The sequence below is a fragment of the Grampus griseus genome (genome assembly GCF_964374135.1).
Source record: "Grampus griseus genome assembly, chromosome: 5".
Classification (NCBI taxonomy): Eukaryota; Metazoa; Chordata; class Mammalia; order Artiodactyla; family Delphinidae; genus Grampus; species Grampus griseus.
The window spans coordinates 143,404,579-143,423,358 of NC_138998.1; the positions used below are offsets into that span (position 1 = coordinate 143,404,579).

At 46.8% G+C, this 18,780-nt stretch overlaps 1 protein-coding gene across 1 annotated transcript in view; it reads right to left on the reverse strand.

The window, feature by feature from the left end:
• Window positions 1–18,780, reverse strand: part of MCM3AP (minichromosome maintenance complex component 3 associated protein) — a 46,263-nt gene that overhangs the window by 10,272 nt on the left and 17,211 nt on the right. Inside the window, exons 14-23 of the mRNA XM_082654269.1 lie at window positions 18,575–18,675; window positions 13,409–13,540; window positions 12,947–13,060; window positions 11,282–11,434; window positions 9,554–9,751; window positions 7,695–7,763; window positions 7,476–7,610; window positions 5,523–5,676; window positions 749–1,007; window positions 433–530 (exon numbers count right to left, since the gene is read on the reverse strand). Coding sequence (XP_082510395.1) covers window positions 433–530; window positions 749–1,007; window positions 5,523–5,676; window positions 7,476–7,610; window positions 7,695–7,763; window positions 9,554–9,751; window positions 11,282–11,434; window positions 12,947–13,060; window positions 13,409–13,540; window positions 18,575–18,675 — 1,413 coding nt within the window. The remainder of the gene's footprint in view (window positions 1–432; window positions 531–748; window positions 1,008–5,522; window positions 5,677–7,475; window positions 7,611–7,694; window positions 7,764–9,553; window positions 9,752–11,281; window positions 11,435–12,946; window positions 13,061–13,408; window positions 13,541–18,574; window positions 18,676–18,780) is intronic.

An 18,780-nucleotide genomic window follows, 5' to 3' on the forward strand; every position in this document is an offset into this window, starting at 1 on the left:
GTAGTTATCTTTCCTCCTGTACTTATTACTTTTATTTTAATTCCTGGCACTTCTTTGCCTAAATGTAATTATCAGCACAGACTTCCTTTTTTTAAGGAAACTTCTGATAACATTATTTCTTCATATTCCAAGGACAACCACTTACAAAAATAATTATACATCTGACCGTCAGATACAAGACATGAATTGTCATATTTTAAATCCATAACAACAAAACCTCTAAAAAAATTTACACAATTTAATTTATTGCCAATAGCAGGACTGTGGGCAAATTTTATCTTTTATTTTGATTTCTGCTTATATTTTTAGAAAGTTTCCTGTCAAAACATAAAATTAAAGATGCAAGCAGTAACATACACTAAATTCAAGATAGAGTGAAAGGGAAAAAACTGAAAATATCTTGTCGGACCTTTAAAAATGATAAAACCTTACCTTAGTCGTGCCTTGTAAATCACTAATGGAATCAGGGATCTCAATAACGGTATAATCTGAAATCAGCTTAGCTGAAACCAAATCCTGGAGCATCAGACCTTTAAGACAAACAGACGTAGGTCACCTGTCTCCTGGTAGAGGTCTGCAGGCCAGCAAAGGCATCTCACTGCTCTGACCCTGCCCAGCCCTGCCCCCAGTCACTGCAGCAGCTGCTGTCGCGTGACTCCGGACACCACACTGCCAGCACTTTCTCATACCTCCGGCTCTACCCACTTATTTAACATGCCAGCTCATAAATGGAACTGCCTTCACACACCAGCTTCCACTTCCTTCTCCACGGCGTCCCCTCCCGGGCTGGACACAAGAACCACCAGCGGAAGCGCAGGCTGGAAGGGCTTGGCCTGCAGGAGCTGCTTGATCTGCAGCAACGCCGACAGCCAGTACACGTCCTCCTCCGCCACGTCCTCGCTCTTCACTTTGGGGGGAAGCAGCAGCATAAGCCCGCTGGCTCCCAGGAGCTCCTTCTGTGTCTCCGCAGCGTCGAGGGCACAGTCGCTAAGAGCACCGTGGGCCACCTGGAACGGCACCCAGGCCATCAAGATGGGTGCACCAGGGGACAAATCAACAGTGAGCTTCGGTCCCAGAGTGAGCAGAGCCAGATGCTCACCTCACGCCGTGAGGCCGAGAATTAGTACGGAAATTAGTCATAGGTAATGCAGCCTCTGGCTAGACTTGTGTTGGAGCAATTTAATCTTAACAGTTACCTCAAACAGGCTTGTAAAAAACGAGTAAGCTGGGACTTCCCCAGTGGCTTCCCTGGTGGTTAAGAATCTGCCTGCCAGTGCAGGGGACACGGGTTGGATTGCTGGTCCAGGAAGATCCCACATGCCGTGGAGCAACTAAGCCCATGCACCACAACTACTGAGCCTGTGGTCTAGAGCCCATCAGCCACAACTACTGAGCCCACGTGCCATAACTACTGAAGCCCACACACCTAGAGCCTGTGCTCCGCAACAAGAGAAGCCACCGCAATGAGAAGCCTGCACACTACAATGAAGAGTAGCCCCCGCTCGCTGCAAATAGAGAAAGACTGTGTGTAGCAACAAAGACCCCATGCAGCCAAAAATTTTTAAAAATTAAAAAAAAAAAAAAAGAAAGAAACCCAAAGGAAACAGATACCGCATGGCACATAGAAAACTTATGCAAAAATCCTCATTTCCTCTGAGGATGCCTCTGGAAACAGTCATAAGATGATATGAAAAAGTCAAATAAGAACAAGAAAAAGGAAATCAATAATATATATATTATTAAAAACTCAATAGAACATTTGGAATACAAAGTCAAGGAAATCTCCCAGAAAACAGTATTAAAAAACAAGAGAAAATGGGATAGAAAGGATTAAGAGGCTCAGACGCTCAACTGATGAGGCCAACATCAGTCTAATAGTTCAAGAAAGAAGAGAATCAATGAGAAGGAAAGTGGATGTCATCAAGATGCAAAAACGTCAGTCTCCAGCCCACAAGGACCCACCAGGCCCAAACGATGAAACGATGAGGGAAGGAAGTCAGCACCAGGGCCCCAGGGACAGAGTGCAGGCTTCCAAAGAGAAACAAAGTGGACCACAGGGAAAGGAACAGAACAGTTTCAGACATCTCAACAGCAAAGCTGGACGGCAGGTGACAGTGGAGCAAACTAGAAGGAAAATAACTTTCAATCCATAATTCTACAAACCTAGCTAAACTATGAAGCAAATGTGAGAGTAAATACATTTTCAGACAGGCAAGAATGCCAAAAATTCTCCTCCCACGCAGTCTTCCTTTGGAAGAAAGTGGAAAACATGCTCCATCCAACAAGAGACTAAACCAAGAAAACATCGTGCTGCTGCTGCCAACGGCAGCACCACGTAAGTGCTTGATGTGTCGGACTGCGCTCTGTATGTATAACTCACTTGGTCCTCAAGGGTCCCTGTGCACAGTGGCGCCGCGGAGCAGCTGTGTGGCCCCAGGCTATGTGTTTTGGCTCCTCCCTCCCTGGCAAAACCGCATCATGAGTAAGAGCACTGACCCACAGGCGGCGCCCGGCCACGAGGGCCCGGCCACGAGGGCCAGGGCTAGGGGTGGAAGAGCGGGACCGAGCTCTCGGTCTGGAGGGCCTGGCGGAAGCCACAGCGTGGGACACGTTATCCGCCTCAAAGGGAGCAGGAGGGTGGCACCTTCTCAGAGGGAGGGACAAGGTGAAGTGACAGAACACTTAGGAAACTCTATTGAGACACGCGCAGCCCATGTGCCGGCACATCTGGGTGATATTAACGAAAGATGAAGATAAAACTACTTAAGTAAGATAATGAGACAACTACTACTTGCAAAAAATAAACAAATGGCGTCACAGAACACTTGCTGGTTCTGGGGCAAATAGCTGTCACACGGCACGCGCGCGCATACACAACACACGCACCCACATGGCCCCACTTGCTGAGATAATATAAAGTAATGATGTAGCCACCTGGAAGATGGGGAGGCTGAGAGGAACTGGGGTATTAAGAGTTCACGCCTCCCACAGTGGGGTGTGCAGCCCCAGGATGGCCCCCACGATGCCACCTCCTCGTGCTGATGTCCGTGCACCGTCACCTGCCCTGAGTGTGAGCTGGGCCCAGTGACACGCTTCTAACGGTATCAGACAAACGTAATGGGGTGCCACCTCTAAGATTAGGCTACAAAGAGATTACGCCAGCTTGCTCAGCTGATGGCAGCCAGCTGATGCCCTGTTGTGAGCTGCCTCATAGAAGCCCACGTGGCGTGGCCTGCAGGGAAGTGAATCCTGCCAACAACCACGAGCGTGAGCTTTCCGAGGAGACCAGAGCCCTGGCCTACATCTTGACTTACAGCTGGTGAGGAATCCTGAGCCAGAGGGCCCATCTAAGCCCCACCTGGACTTCTGCCCCACAGAAACTGTGAGTAACAAACGTTTGTTATTTAAAGCTGCCACATTTGGATATTTTTTGTTTTTTGGTTTTTTTGGCCGTGCCGCACAGCACGCGGGGTCTTAGTTCCCGAACCAGGGATCGAACCCAGGCACCCTGCAGTGGAAACGCAGAATCCTAACGACTGGACCGCCAGGGAATTCCCAAAGCTGCCACATTTGGAGGTAACCTGCTATGTAGCAATAGATAACTAATACACATATTTTAATGCAAAGTCAGCAGAGAACATCTAAAGTGGATAAATAAGAGAAATGGCAGTGTAAGGACATGATATGGAAACAGGACAGAAGTCAAGCCTTGGGGAAAGGAGCTAGAAGAAGGGGCAGGGGCTGCAGTTTCTCATCATACATCATGTGGTGCCAGCTGAGTTTTTAACTACATGCAAGTATTATTTTGACTTAAAATTTTAAGAATAAAGGCAAGAACAAACTAATTGTCCAGTAGGCGAAGTCTGACTTTGTCATCATAGGAAAAAGGGAAGAACACGCCCCAGGATGTTTCTGTTGCCTCTGAATGGTGAGAGCTTAGATGGCTCTTACAATCTTCATACTTCCTCTGTATTTCCTTACGTTTTTAGTTTTATATATGTATTACTTTCACGTTTAAGAAATACAATAAATAGTATTAAAATGGAAAGAAACAAACAAAAATTCTATAGTCAAACTACAGTTTGAAGCAGTTCCAAGGACAGGAGGAACATGCCCTACGGTGCCACATGCAGATGTCCGGGTGTGCCATGAACGTGCCTGGCAGGAAAAGCAGAGGTCAGGCGTGGAGACTTCAGGTCAGAACACGGTGGGCAGGGCCGCTTTCACTGGGCCCTGCTCTGAGCGTGCCGCCGGTCATGACCGCCACACTATGGGAGGCACCAGGCCCAGGTCGGACAGGTGGCCACAGCAGCAGCTACCAACACCAGGTCTGCTCAACATTGAAGCCCACACTTCCTGCCCTGCACTGCTATTTTCTAAGTAAATAAAATATACATCTGGTTTTACTTCTGAACACACACAGTAAAACCTCGAATTCATTTATGCAGGTCTGAATCTAATGAGGAAACAGGTTCTCATTAAACAAGTATCTCTTAGGGAACCAATTAAGCTCAGTATTTGCCCAAATACCTACAAAGAACAAACATTAGGGGCTTCCCTGGTGGCGCAGTGGTTAAGAGTCTGCCTGCCAAGGCAGGGGACACGGGTTCAAGCCCTGGTCGGGGAAGATCCCACATGCCGTGGAGCAACTAAGCCCGTGCGCCACAACTACTGAGCCTGCGCTCTAGAGTCCATGAGCCACAACTACTGAGCCCGCGGGCCACAACTACTGAAGTCCGCGCACCTCGAGCCCGTGCTCCGTAACAAGAGAAGCCACTGCAATGAGAAGCCCGTGCACTGCAACGAAGAGTAGACCCCGCTCGCCGCAACCAGAGAAAGCCCACGTGCAGCAACGAAGACCCAACGCAGCCGAGAGAGAGAGAGGAAGAAAGAAAGAGAGGGAGAGAAAGAGAGAGGAAGGAAGGCAGGAAGGGAAAGGAAAGAAAATTAGAACTTATAATCAAAAACTGAGGACAACTTTAATGTAAAACAAAAACAAGTAACCTGAAATGCCCACTACTGAACCTAAGTGAAAACTGCATAGGATTAAAACACATTAGTCTTTGGTAAGACCTGATATATCAGGAAGCTATTTAACAAAGATTTCAGCAGCTGACAGACCATATGAGATGCAACAGCCACTGCATTTTTTTGTAATGCTCTGTCTCATCCCTCTTGGATTAGTTACCAGAGGTCCGTGGAATTCAGGGCTTCTGAATTATAGGTGAACATATGGACTTCTCAGGATTGTTCTGGGTTTTCACCAAGTTCTCAAAGAGAGGTCTGTGACCCAAGACAGTTAAGACTCACTGCACTCCCGAGAATCTAGCCTGGTCTCTCACACCAAGGGGTGTGCATGGGATGTCGTCAAGACGCAAGGAGGAACCGATACGACACTTGCTTCTGAGCCTCCCACATTGTTTCAGGGCCCTTCAGGGAAGCTATATGACTCCAATCATGTCTGGGAGTGAGCGCAAATGAGAAAATCACAGAAGTACATGCACTAAGTGATGGTCACTCACCTTGACGCACACACTGACAGAAACTGTCTGATTCCCTTTGCTGCTGAGAGTGTTAAAGAGAGTGAGCGTCTGAATCCCACCAACATCACGGTACGTGTCATCCACTGAGCCATCATCTCCTGTGAACTTGACTTTTAACCAGTTTGCTAGAACTCTGTGAATAAAAGAAAATAACACTTGAAGGAGAGTCTAATCCTAAATTTGAACTATAAAGAGAAATATTACACAGATGTAAATACACAAACACCAAATCTTACTATAAAGGTGATCTGAACTAATAAACAGGCTGTGATTTTTTAAATGGAGTTAGGAACTCTACTGGGTTATATATTTGAGAGGACACTCATTCTAATGTGATCTATGATTATTTATTTATTTATTTATTTATGGCTGTGTTGGGTCTTCGTTTCTGTGTGTGGCCTTTCGCTAGTTGTGGCAAGCGGGGGCCACTCTTCATCGCGGTGCGCGGGCCTCTCACTCTCGCGGCCTCTGTTGTTGCAGAGCACAGGCTCCAGACGCGCAGGCTCAGTAATTATGGCTCACGGGCCCAGATGCTCTGCGGCATGTGGGATCTTCCCAGACCAGGGCTCGAACCCGTGTCCCCTGCATTGGCAGGCAGATTCTCAACCACTGCGCCACCAGGGAAGCCCCAAGATTTATGATTTTGAAGCACTAAGAAAAGATTCTGAGCAACAGAAAAGGTCCTTAGAGTTTACCATACAACCCAGCAATTCCACTCCTAGGTATATAACCAAAAGAACTGCAAACATATGTCCACACAAACACTTACACGTCAATGTTCACAGAAGCGTTATCATAATAATCAAAAAGTGGAAACACCACAAATGCCCATCAACTGATGAACAGAGAAATAAAATGTGATATATTCATGCAATCAAATATCATTCGGCCACAAAATTAAGGACTAATATATGCTACAACATGAATGAACCTAGAAAACATTATGCTAGTCATAGAAGACTACGTGTTTTCGGCTTCTATTTGTATGAAATGTCCAGAATAGTCAAATGAATAGAGACACAAAACAGATTAGTAGTTGCCAGGGGCTGCAGGTAAGAAGGGATGGACTGATCATGGGCATGGATTTCTTTTTAGGTGAAAAAGTGTTCTGCAATTAGATAGTTGTGATGGTTATACAACTCTGTGAATATACTAGAACCAGTGAAATGTACACTTTAAATGGCAGAAATTTATGATATGTGAATTACATCTAAAAAAGAAAAGTAACATGTTCCATAGTTGCTTTAAAAGTATGTTATCTGGGGCTTCCCTGGTGGCGCAGTGGTTGAGAGTCCACCTGTCGATGCAGGGGACGCGGGTTTGTGCCCCGGTCCGGGAAGATCCCACATGCCGCGGAGCGGCTGGGCCCGTGAGCCATGGCCGCTGAGCCTGCGCATCCGGAGCCTGTGCTCCGCAATGGGAGGGGCCACAACAGTGAGAGGCCCGCGTACCGCTCAAGTATGGTTTCTGGAAGCAACTTGGTTACAAGAAACAATGCCATGTCAACTTTTTCGATTTCTTTTTAAAAATGCCAGAAGTTTTTTACCTAAGGAAAAAATGGAACTATAGCAAACAAACTAAACTGTCTTCCCCAAGAGTCTAAAATGAAGCAGGCTCTCATCAACATACCTCAGCATAGCTTTAAGTCACAATCAAGTCTGAAATGTTTTTGGACAAAGACTGTTGCCAACGATACAAAATAAAAATGTGAATAATATAAAGCGTCAACTTCAAATAACAAACAAAACAGCCTGCAAAGCTGAGCATCAAAATGAAAGCAGGCGTCAGGGGCCCCAGGAGGAGAGGAGCACACTGGGCTGACACCCGGCCACCCCCGTGTGCAACACTCAGCTGCCAGATGCTCTGGAGAAGTCACCCCACCTCCCGGCCGCTTGCTGAGCATCTAGCCCCACAGGGGGAGACCTGCCTGACCTGCCAGGACTCCCTGGGGACTGCTCTTCTCCATCAGGCAACACCAGCACCAGCTTCCAAAACACGCGCTCCTGCCGCCCCGGGAGGTGCTCAGCCACGAGAGATGGCAGGTCCAGGGGTGCCCATGCCGCGTCACTGGAAGGGACAGAGCACCACAGGTGAGCCACCACGCGAGCCCCCGGCAGCAGCAGCGTACACGGCGGGCGGGGGGTGACCAACCTCAGCAGCTGCTGGTAGAAGTGCTGAACCTTCATCTGGTGCGCCACCTTGTTTCTGAGACACCTTAACCTGCGAAGGAAGAACCACACAGAGCCTACGTGAGGCCCACTCAGCACCCACCGAGGAACCTGATAAGCACTTAGTGATGTTCTGAGTGCGAAGTAATTGGTTAGTGAGTGTCTCCCAGTGGGGAATACTTAGGAGACCAAGAAACCTTTGCCGATAGAGACACAGTTTAGTCAGAGGACTTGTTCATTCCATAAATATCAAGCAATTATCTACTGTGTTCCAGTCATGGCAGATCAGCAGTAAACAGACAAAAATCCTGCCCCGCTAGAACACACGCCTTGTAGGGAGAGAAGGGCCTCTGTTAGTGGGTGGCGTGACAGGCGCGGTGGGCAGGCTGTGGACTTACACAGGGTGGTCAGAGGTGATATGGGAGCAAAGACTGAAGGAAATAGCGGCGCCAGCATGTGAGTTCTGGCGGACAGGCCAGACCAAGTCAGGAGTGGGCCTGGCAGGTACACAGAATGAGCACAGGGAGAGCAGCGGGGGCAGCCAGAGCGCAGGGTGGGGGCCACTACGAAGGAACTCAGAGAGCAGCCCAGGGACGTCGACAGGGACGTGAGGCGACCTGACCCTGATGTGGTGGTGAGGACACCAGGGTGCAGGGGTCAAGGGCGGAAGCCAGCGGACGGGACAGGTGGCTACGTGAGAGGGGTTGGTGGTGGAGGTGGTGAGGGTAGAGCCACAGGATGGTGGATCTGAGTCCAGGTGTGACCCAGCCCAGGGAGGACAGGCTGGCATGCTGTGAGCCAGAGGAGGCACCGAGTGCAGCAGGCCAGGCGAAGACTAGGTTCCGATGTTGAACTGGGGACGTGGGGAAGAGGCCTCGGCTGGAGATGCACGAAGCGAGCTGTCAGCGTGTAGGATGGAGAAAGATTACCAGGGGAGGAGGCAGAGGGGAAGAAGAGGGGCCGGCGGCTGTGCTGGAGGGAGGGGGAGGGGACAGAGAGAGGGCCGTCCTGACACAGGTGACACAGCCAGGACTCCAGGAGGCAGCGGGCCAAGGCTGAAGGCCCCAACACGCACAGCACATCAGACACAGGCCAGCACCATCACCACCCTGCTTGCAGACGCAGGCACAGGACGTGGGGACGTGGGCAGCTACACAAAGTTTGTTAGAGGCGTGGAGCTGGTGATAGCCCAGGCGAGGACAAGATGTGCCTCGAGACCCCAGCAGGGTGGGCTGCCACTGCGCCTCTGTGTCGTCTTCCTAGGCCCCCACTGGGAGGCTCCTCTCCAGAGGCGACAGCGGCCTGGTCTGAAGAGAGAGGCCGAGCCCTGCATGGCCAGGATTGGGCAGCTGAAGCCAGGACCTGGGCAGGGAGCCGGGTACATGCGGGGTGGCCAGGAGGAGCGGCAGGGAGGGCCATGCGAGGGGACACAGGGAGGGGGCGTGTAAGAGAAGAGACCTGATGGCAGGAGGGGGAGTCGCTCAAATGCTGCCACCGCAGACCCAGGGTAGCAGAGGGGTCGGGGTGGGGGTGGGGGTGAGGCCAACACGGACCTCTGGCTCCACCACTGAGAATGGACACGATGTGTCCTTAAGCTACGAAGGCAAGGAGGAAACAGGTAATTCCAGGGAAAATTCGATTGGCAGGACCAGGAGTGTTTTAAGGGGAAAAGGCAGGTGAAATCACAGCAGGTAGAGCAACTCTCACTCCGAAAACGCAATCCTGCGTCCGCCTTCACCTCCTCTGACTCCACCCATCTTCCCTGCAAACAGACGCGTTAATCCACACCCTCGATGAAGCCAGTTGGGGCAGGAGGCGCTTAGGAGGCCCTGGGCTGCTGACCTGGTGCAGGAGATGCCCACTCTCCCCGCGTGGCCCAGATCCAGGAGGCCCTTGGCCAGGTTCTCCTCTGCAATGGGGCACTCTGCGCTGGGCGCCAGTGCCCTCAGCCGGTCATTCATGTCCATACAGCAGGGCGCCGCAGGGAAGGCCCGCATCTGGCGCCTCAGTTTCTTCCGGGCTGCGACACCTTCCCTCCACCTAGAGGAGAGACCACAGTATCATCACTGGGTGTTTTTGCCATGGGGACAAGGCAAAAACATCTCCAGCATTAACATGGGAAACATTTTCTGCCAGTATGTTTAGGTCTTTTTCAGCAACAGTTCTCAAACTGAGAAATGGATCAGAACTGAAACTCAAGGTATGGGGGACGCATGATAACGAATGAGTGGTGGGCAATGAAACTACTGAACTTAAGAGTGAATGCTGAGGGACTTCCCTGGTGGTGCAGTGGTAAGACTCTGTGCTCCCAATGCAGGGGGCTGGGTTCGATCCCTGGTCAGGGAACTAGATTCCACATGCATGCCGCGACTAAGAGTTTGCCCACGCCGCAACTAAGGAGCCAGTGAGCGGCAACTAAGGAGCCTGCGAGCCGCAACTAAGGAGCCCGCATGCCACAACTAAGACCTGGTGCAACCAAATAAATTAATTAATTAAAAAAAAAAGAGTGAACAATCTCTGGAGGCCAACTTGCCAATCTGGACACAAACACAGATCCATACACCCTTTGACCCAGCAGACACCACCGACAGGATTTTCTCTCCAGACATGTGTGCACCTGTGTGAAACGTCTGCACAAGGATGCCACTGCAGCAGTCTTTGTCACAGCTAGAGAGAGAAAGCCATGTGAAAGTCTACCAGTGGGACCAGGCAGGTCATCTACCATGTGCTCTGGCAACGCCACCTCAGTGCACTGACAGCAACAGGGAGAGGCCACCGCGCTGCTGCAGTCAGGTCTCCGCCCTATGTCACAGAGAGTCAAGAAAAGTTTGGCACAGAGTAGGGAACGTGCGCCCACCTCTGCCAACCACCACACAAAGGTCAGAGGTCCTCGTGGGATGGAGACTCATTTCTCACTGAATCCTTTTACACGGCTGCAACTGTCAAGTACACTATTACTTTCTTTAAATGTTATTATGAAATGAATCATTATATAACATATGTAACACATGTACACCCATTTTAAAGACTAATGATAAATCAAACACCCACATCCTTCCATGCAGTGGAGAATGGGTGGCCAAGACCAGCAGCTGATCCCCACGGGCCCTGCTCAGTCACACACCCTCTCATTCCCAAAGGTAACCACTATGCTGGGTTTATGTTTGTTATTTTCCTTCTTTAGGGTTGTACTACTATATATAAATCCAAAACAATCCATTTAGTTTGAATACAGTTTGTATGTTGCACACATTTCCCTAAGAATTGCTTTCTTTCACTATAAATTATGTTTCAGAAATTCATCCATGTGGGCGCATACAGCTATCATTTGGCTTGTTCATGGCCCTCTCCCTGTGTCTAGCACATTGGGTAAACAGCAGAAGGCTACCTATAAATATCTGTTGAAATATAGAGCGGTCCCCCCACCCCAATCTAATTCTTTACTTAGTTTATACCCTTTAGGAAGGAACATGTTACATGTGCATATCATCAGCTGTTTCTGAAAGTATAATCTTTGTCAAAGACTCTCCCTGTATGCATTGATTTTATCTGTAAGGACACGGGACTCACCGCTGGAGATACTTGCAGAAGCACTGAAGTTCCTGGAGGGTCTCTTTTGCAGTCTGGAAAATTTCCTCCCCAAGAAACAAGTCCACCAGGTGTGCACAGACGTCCTCACAGCAACGGGCCATGCGGAGCCTCTGCTCTGTCTCCACTGCACTCCTAGGGAAAAGGGCAATCAGCATGAGACACTGCACCCAAGGCCCCACCCTGAGGGCCTGCCTTAAAAGCATGAGTCCACGTCCTTGATACTGAAATGTAATGATATCTTTGCTGCAAGGAAAGCTTGAAGATTTCACTTTATATAATGCACAGACATCTGGAAATTTAGAGAAAAAAGAACTAAAGTGGTACAGGGTACAAGATTATAGATCCAACAGGGCCCTTATAAATAGTCAGGAGATAACCCTGTATCTTATAGTTAGAAATTTAATTTTTAAATGACCATTGAGACAACTGAAATATCTTCTCATCAACAACATCTGATGTTTGCAATTAGAAATGTCTCAAGTATATGATAGCTGGCTACAGAGGCTGACAGCCTAAGGTCATGTGACAGTGGCCCTCAGATAAACCAGAATCTGAAAGAGATTTTTTATAACAAAATCCTATCAACCAAGGGATCACAGAGGCCTTTATCAAATATATTTAGCCATTAAGTCAAAGAAGCCCAGACAGGCAAGACCCATTTCCGATAGCTGTCCTCTGTGGTGATGGAGACAGCCCTGGGCCGAGCTGTAGTCCAAGTCTTCTGGAACTGCAGAGAACAGCAGTTTCCCTGCATGTCAATGAGTCCTAGGTTTTACATATCTTTTTTTTTTTTTTTTTTTTTTTTTTTTTTTGCGGTACGCGGGCCTCTCACTGTTGTGGCCTCTCCCGTTGCGGAGCACAGGCTCGGGACGCGCAGGCCCAGCGGCCATGGCTCACGGGCCCAGCCGCTCCGCGGCACGTGGGATCTTCCCGGACTGGCGGCACGAACCCGTGTCCCCTGCATTGGCAGGCGGACTCTCAACCACTGCGCCACCAGGGAAGCCCTACATATCTCTTAATACCCCTTCCTGGGATTAAGAACAGACAAATACCCATCATTTGTGAGGTCTCTTGCTTAGAGTAAACAGTGAAATAGACTCCCAATTAATAGAAATGGAAAGAAATATTAATTAAACAATATACTCTGCCTCCTGGCTATATTCCCCATCTGCACCGGAGGCTGCAGACCTATCTCAGGGGAACTTAAACGCAAGGACAGATCTCCCAGCACAACTGAACCTCTTTCTTCCCTGAAGCTCGGCACTGAAATTAATACAGTTCTGAAGTGAAATAGCTCAAAGGAATCTTTTAACATTTGAAACAAAGGAAAGGATCTCCTACTTGAGAAAGACTAACGGTGAGTAACCTGGTGTGGAGACCACCAGCGAATTCTTCTGCTGAAAGACACATCCCCACGCCCAGGGCAGGGTCAACGAGGAGGATGAGAGTGAAAGTGAGGGCCTCCCTGGAAGCAACGCACGCAAGAACAGGGACAGCCTGTCAGTACCTGGCTAACCAGAAGATATGCTCCTTGTCAAAATGAAAGCCAGCTAGCATGAGCTGGACCAGCCTGGCCACGGGGCCTCTAACCCTCCTCCCAGCCGCCCACCCGCCTCACGCTGCAGGCGCCAGCGCTTCACTTACTTCAACTCCTGGGAGCAGGTTTCCCTCACACGTTCTGTCACCACGAGCTCTGTCAGCTCTGCAGCTAGGTCCTGGCTCAGCTGCGTTAACACCAGTTCTCTCTCTTGTTTCAACCTGAGGGAAAAGGAGCACAAGAAGTAACAGGCGTCACACTCTGTGACCTTGAGAGCGGGGATCTGAGTTGTGCTGCCTGACCCCTCCGGTTCCACCAGACAGGCCACACAGCCACGCCAACTCCAGTTCCCTGACCACCACCCACACCCCCTCTGGCTGGGGAGGGTCTGCTGCTTACAAGGTGGGACCTGCCCGCTCCCTGGGCCATAGCATACGAAGGTGCAGGGCGAGCCGTGGATCTGATACGAGTGCAGTGGGCAAAAGCGAGAGCATCGTAGGCCAGGGCAGGTTCTCCCCTTGTCCACACACTCCACCCCCACGGGCACTGCAAGGATGAGACACCCTCACCTCTCTTCTTCAGCCCGCCGCCTCTCTTCCTCTTTCCGCTCCCTTTCCTTAGTCACTTCTTCACTTGCAATGTGCCTCAAAATGCCCATGGTTGCAGCTGTTAACAGCTCCTCCATAGCAGCATTGGAAACCCTAGACAGAGCAAAGTGGACATTGCTCTAAATAAATAATAAAAGCCACACAAACCGTATTACTAGACTTCTAATACTAGCAAGGGAAAAAATACCTATTTGCCTTCCAGCATAAAAACGGAGCCCATGGTTAGGAACACACACTCCATCAAAACTGACTCAGGAAAAAAAGAAAATCTAAATAAACCTATAACTAGTTAAGAGATTGACTCAGTATTTTAAAACATCTTCCAGCAAAGAAAAATCCAGGATGAGAGGGCTTCACTGGCAAATTCTACCAAACACTTAAAGAAGAACTAACACCAACTCTTCTCAAACTCTTCGAAAAAACCGAGGCACAAGGAACACTTCCTAACACCTCTACGAGGCCAGCATTCCCCCGACCTGATACCAAAGCCAGACAAAAACACCACAAGAAAACTAGTGACCAATATCCCTTGTGGACATTGAGGTAAAAATCCTTAACAAAATACTAGCAAACCAAAATTAAGCAATATACTGAAAGGATTATACACGACCAAGTGTATAATCTCACACTACCAAGAGAGATTTATTCCTGGAATGCAACAAATGAAAATCAATGTAATACAACCACATTAATAAACTGAAGGGGAAAAAACCCACAAAATCATCTCAATTAATGCAGAGAGAGCATCTGACAAATTCAATACCATTTCATGATAAAAACACTCAATAAATTAGGAAGAGAAGGGAACTTTCTCAAAATGATAAAGACCATATATGAAACACCCACAGCTAACATCATATTCAGTCGTGAAAGATAGAAAGCTTTTCCTCTAAGATCAGTAACAAGACAAGAGTGCCCTATCTGCCATTTCTATTCAACACCGTATTGAAAGTTATAGCCAGAGCAATTAGACAAGAAAAATAAAAACATCCAAACTGGAAAGGAAGAAGAAAACTACGTGTATTCACAGATGACAGGATCCTGTATGTAGAAAATCCTAAGGGATCCACTCAAAAGCTATTACAATAAAAAAAAGTTCAACAAGGTTGGAATATAAGGATCAACACCCCAAAATCAATGGCATTTCTATACACGAGCAATGAACGTTCTGAAAGTGGAATTGAGGAAACAATTCCATCTACAATAGCGACAAAAAGAATAATATAATTAGGAACAAATTTAACCAAAGAAACAAAAGACTTGTACAATAAAAATTATAAAATGTTGCTGAAAGAAATTAAGGAAGACATAAACAAATGGAAAGACATCCAAGTCCATGGACTGGAAGACTTCATATTGTTAAGATGCCAGTGCTACCCAAAGCAATCTACAGAGTCATTGGAATCACCATCAAAATCCCAACATAACTTTTGCAGAAGTAGAAAAACCCATCCAAAAATTCTTATGAAATTTAAAGGGTCTCCAAATAGGGAAACAGTCTTCAAAGAGAAAGTTGAAACAAAGCTGAAGGACTCGCACTTTGAGATTTCAAAACTTACAACTTACTACCAAGTTATAGTAATCAAATCAAAACAATATGGTACTACCATAAAAACAGACATATAGGGCTTCCCTGGTGGCGCAGTGGTTGAGAGTCCACCTGCCGATGCAGGGGACACGGGTTTGTGCCCTGGTCTGGGAAGATCCCCCATGCCGCGGAGCGGCTGGGCCCGTGAGCCATGGCCGCTGAGCCTGCACGTCCGGAGCCTGTGCTCCGCAACGGGAGAGGCCACAACAGTGAGAGGCCCGCGTACCCCCAAAAACAAACAAACCAAAAAACACAGACATATATACCAATGGAATATAGCGCCCAGAAAGAAACCCTCACATATATGGTCAACTGATTTTGAACAGGGCGGCAAGACCATATGAAGGGAAAAGGACAGCCTTTTCAACACTGGTGCTGCGAAAACGGGATACCCAAGAACAATGTTGGATCCTTATCTTACACGATATATAAAAACAAAATCAAAATGGATCAAAAACCTAAATTTAAGAGCTGAAATTATAAAATGCTTAGAAGAAGACACAGGGGAAAATCTTCACATTATTGGATTTGACAGTGATTTCTTGAATATGATACCAAAAGCACAAGCAACAAAAATAGATAAATTGGACTATATAAAAATTTTAAATTTTTGTGCATCAAAGGACACTATCAAAACAGTGAAAAGACAATCCACAGATTGGGAAAAAAATACTTGCAAATCAAATATTGAAAAAGGATTAGTATCCAGAATATGAAAGAACTCCTACAACTCAACAACAAAAAAATTCAAGAATGGGCAAAGGGCAAATGAAGCAACTGACAAAGGATTGATCTCCAAAATTTATAAGCAGCTCATGCAGCTCAATAACAAAAAAACAAACAACCCAATCCAAAAATGGGCAGAAGACCTAAATAGACATTTCTCCAAAGAAGATATACAGAGTGCCAACAAACACATGAAAGGATGCTCAACATCATTAATCATTAGAGAAATGCAAATCAAAACTACAATGAGATATCACCTCACACCGGTCAGAATGGCCATCATCAAAAAATCTAGAAACAATAAATGCTGGAGAGGGTGTGGAGAAAAGGGAACACTCTTGCACTGCTGGTGGGAATGTAAATTGATACAGCCACTGTGGAGAACAGTATGGAGGTTCCTTAAAAAACTAAAAATAGAACTACCATACGCCCCAGCAATCCACTACTGGGCATATACCCTGAGAAAGCCATAATTCAAAAAGAGTCATGTACCAAAATGTTCATTGTAGCTCTATTTACAATAGCCCGGAGATGGAAACAACCTAAGTGTCCATCATCGGATGAATGGATAAAGAAGATGTGGCACAGATATACAATGGAATATTACTCAGCCATAAAAAGAAATGAAATTGAGCTATTTATAATGAGGTGGATAGACCTAGAGTCTGTCATATACAGTGAAGTAAGTCAGAAAGAGAAAGACAAATACCGTATGCTAACACATATATATGGTATTTAAGAAAAAAAAATGTCATGAAGAACCTAGGGGTAAGACAGGAATAAAGACGCAGACCTACTAGAGAATGGAGTGGAGGATATGGGGAGGGGGAAGGGTAAGCTGTGACAAAGCGAGAGAGAGGAGTGGACATATATACACTACCAAATGTAAGGTAGATAGCTAGTGGGAAGCAGCCGCATAGCACAGGAGATCAGCTCGGTGCTTTGTGACCGCCTGGAGGGGTGGGACAGGGAGGGTGGGAGGGAGGGAGACGCAAGAGGGAAGAGATATGGGAACATATGTATATGTATAACTGATTCACTTTCTTATAAAGCAGAAACTAACACACCATTGTAAAGCAATTATACTCCAATAAAGATGTTAAAAAAAAAAAAAAAGAATGGGAAAAGGACTTACATAGACATTTCTGTAAAGAAGATACACAAGTGACCAATAATTACATGAAAAGATGCTCAACATCATTAGTCATTAGAGAAATGCAAATCAAAACCACAGTGAGTTACCACTTCACATATTATAATGGTTATTATTTAAAAAAAAAAAAGGACAGCAAGTGTTGGCGAGAATGTAGAGCAACTGGACCCCTTGTGCACTGCTGGTGGGGATGCAAAAATGGTGCTGCTGTTGTGGAGAACAGTTTGCTGATTTCTCAAAAATGTAAAAATATATCATATGATCTAGTAATTCCACACCTAAACATATACCCGTAAGAACTGAAAGGGACTCAAACAGTTATTTGTCCCCAGTGTTCACAGCAGCATCATTCACAATAGCCAAAAGGTGGAAACACCTTATTAAGCACGGGTGAGTAAATAAAATGTGGCATATATACATGTGTATGTGTGTGCATATATTTAATGGAGTATTGTTCAGAGATAGATCTGGAAGTAGACAATGGTGATGAATACACGACACTGTAAATATACTTAATGCCATTGAATTGTGAGCTTAAAAATGGTTAAAATGGTAAATTTTGTTACATTTTACCACAATAAAAAAAACAAACCCATGGAAATCTTACTTTTAGCTCCATCAAACAGAAAGTATGTGTCTAATTCTAGTATATAAAAAACTGAACAAACCTATGAACAAGACTGACCCTTTTGTGTAAACTACATTTATACAAGGAAATATCTGGTTGGCCAAAATGTGCCTTCGGTTTTTAAGTATTGATAATACCATTTCGTATAACTGTGTCACTTTATATGTACTAGAATTTTTACAAGTTTGAAATCCTTAAGAAAGTCTGACTTACTAAACTTGGCAGATTTTAATTAACTATTAACTCCAAAAGTTGCTTAAGTGTCTAGAAAGATTTTGATTATTAAATTTATCAAGACTAGATGCTGGGCTTCCCTGGTGGCGCAGTGGTTGAGAGTCCGCCTGCCGATGCAGGGGACGCAGGTTTGTGCCCCGGACTGGGAAGATCCCACATGCCGCGGAGCGGCTGGGCCCGTGAGCCATGGCCGCTGAGCCTGTGCGTCTGGAGCCTGTGCTCCGCAACGGAAGAGGCCACAACGATGAGAGGCCCGCGTACCGCAAAAAAAAAAAAAAAAAAAAAAGACTAGTTGCTTAAAGTGTTCCACAAAATCAGCTTTATAAAATTTGTAGGTGTAGTTTGAAATGTCTAAGGAAATTTCATCATGGTGTTAAATGCAAATGGTATAAAATGTTTAAGGGAATTTAATGTCAAATTTATAAACTGTGACTTAATCCAAGATCAAGTAAAGTGAGTGTTTTTATTTTTTAACAGAGAATGAACTAATTATTACTAGATTTTTTTTATTACTAGATTTTTGATCACATTTAAAGTTGAAAGAAAAACAGGTTTCTAATTTACAACTTTAATAAACCTAATGCTACTCAAAAGTCATACACACATAGAAACTACCTGCAAACGACAAACGCAGGTCAGGAGCGTGAGGGACTATACCCACCAGCGAGCAGGACCGACACTGAAGCCTGTGCAAAGGGGTGGCTGTGATCTCTTGTCGAAGACTGAGAGCAGCTTTCTGAGAGGAAGCGTCTGGCGGGAGCACATACGGCCTCAGAGCACGAGAGGCACCGCACTTACCCCAGGGCTGTGGCTGCGAAGGCTGCCCCGGCGGCGCCAACTTCCTCGCAGTCCCTCTGAAGAACCTCCCGGATGAGCTCATCCACCACCTGCGCCAGGTCCTAAGGAGAGGGCAGACGGGGCCACGATCACTGGCTGGGGACGCCGCCCTGATCCAGCCCCAGCGCACCACCAAGCCATCGCCTCCACAGCCTAAGGTGCTGAAG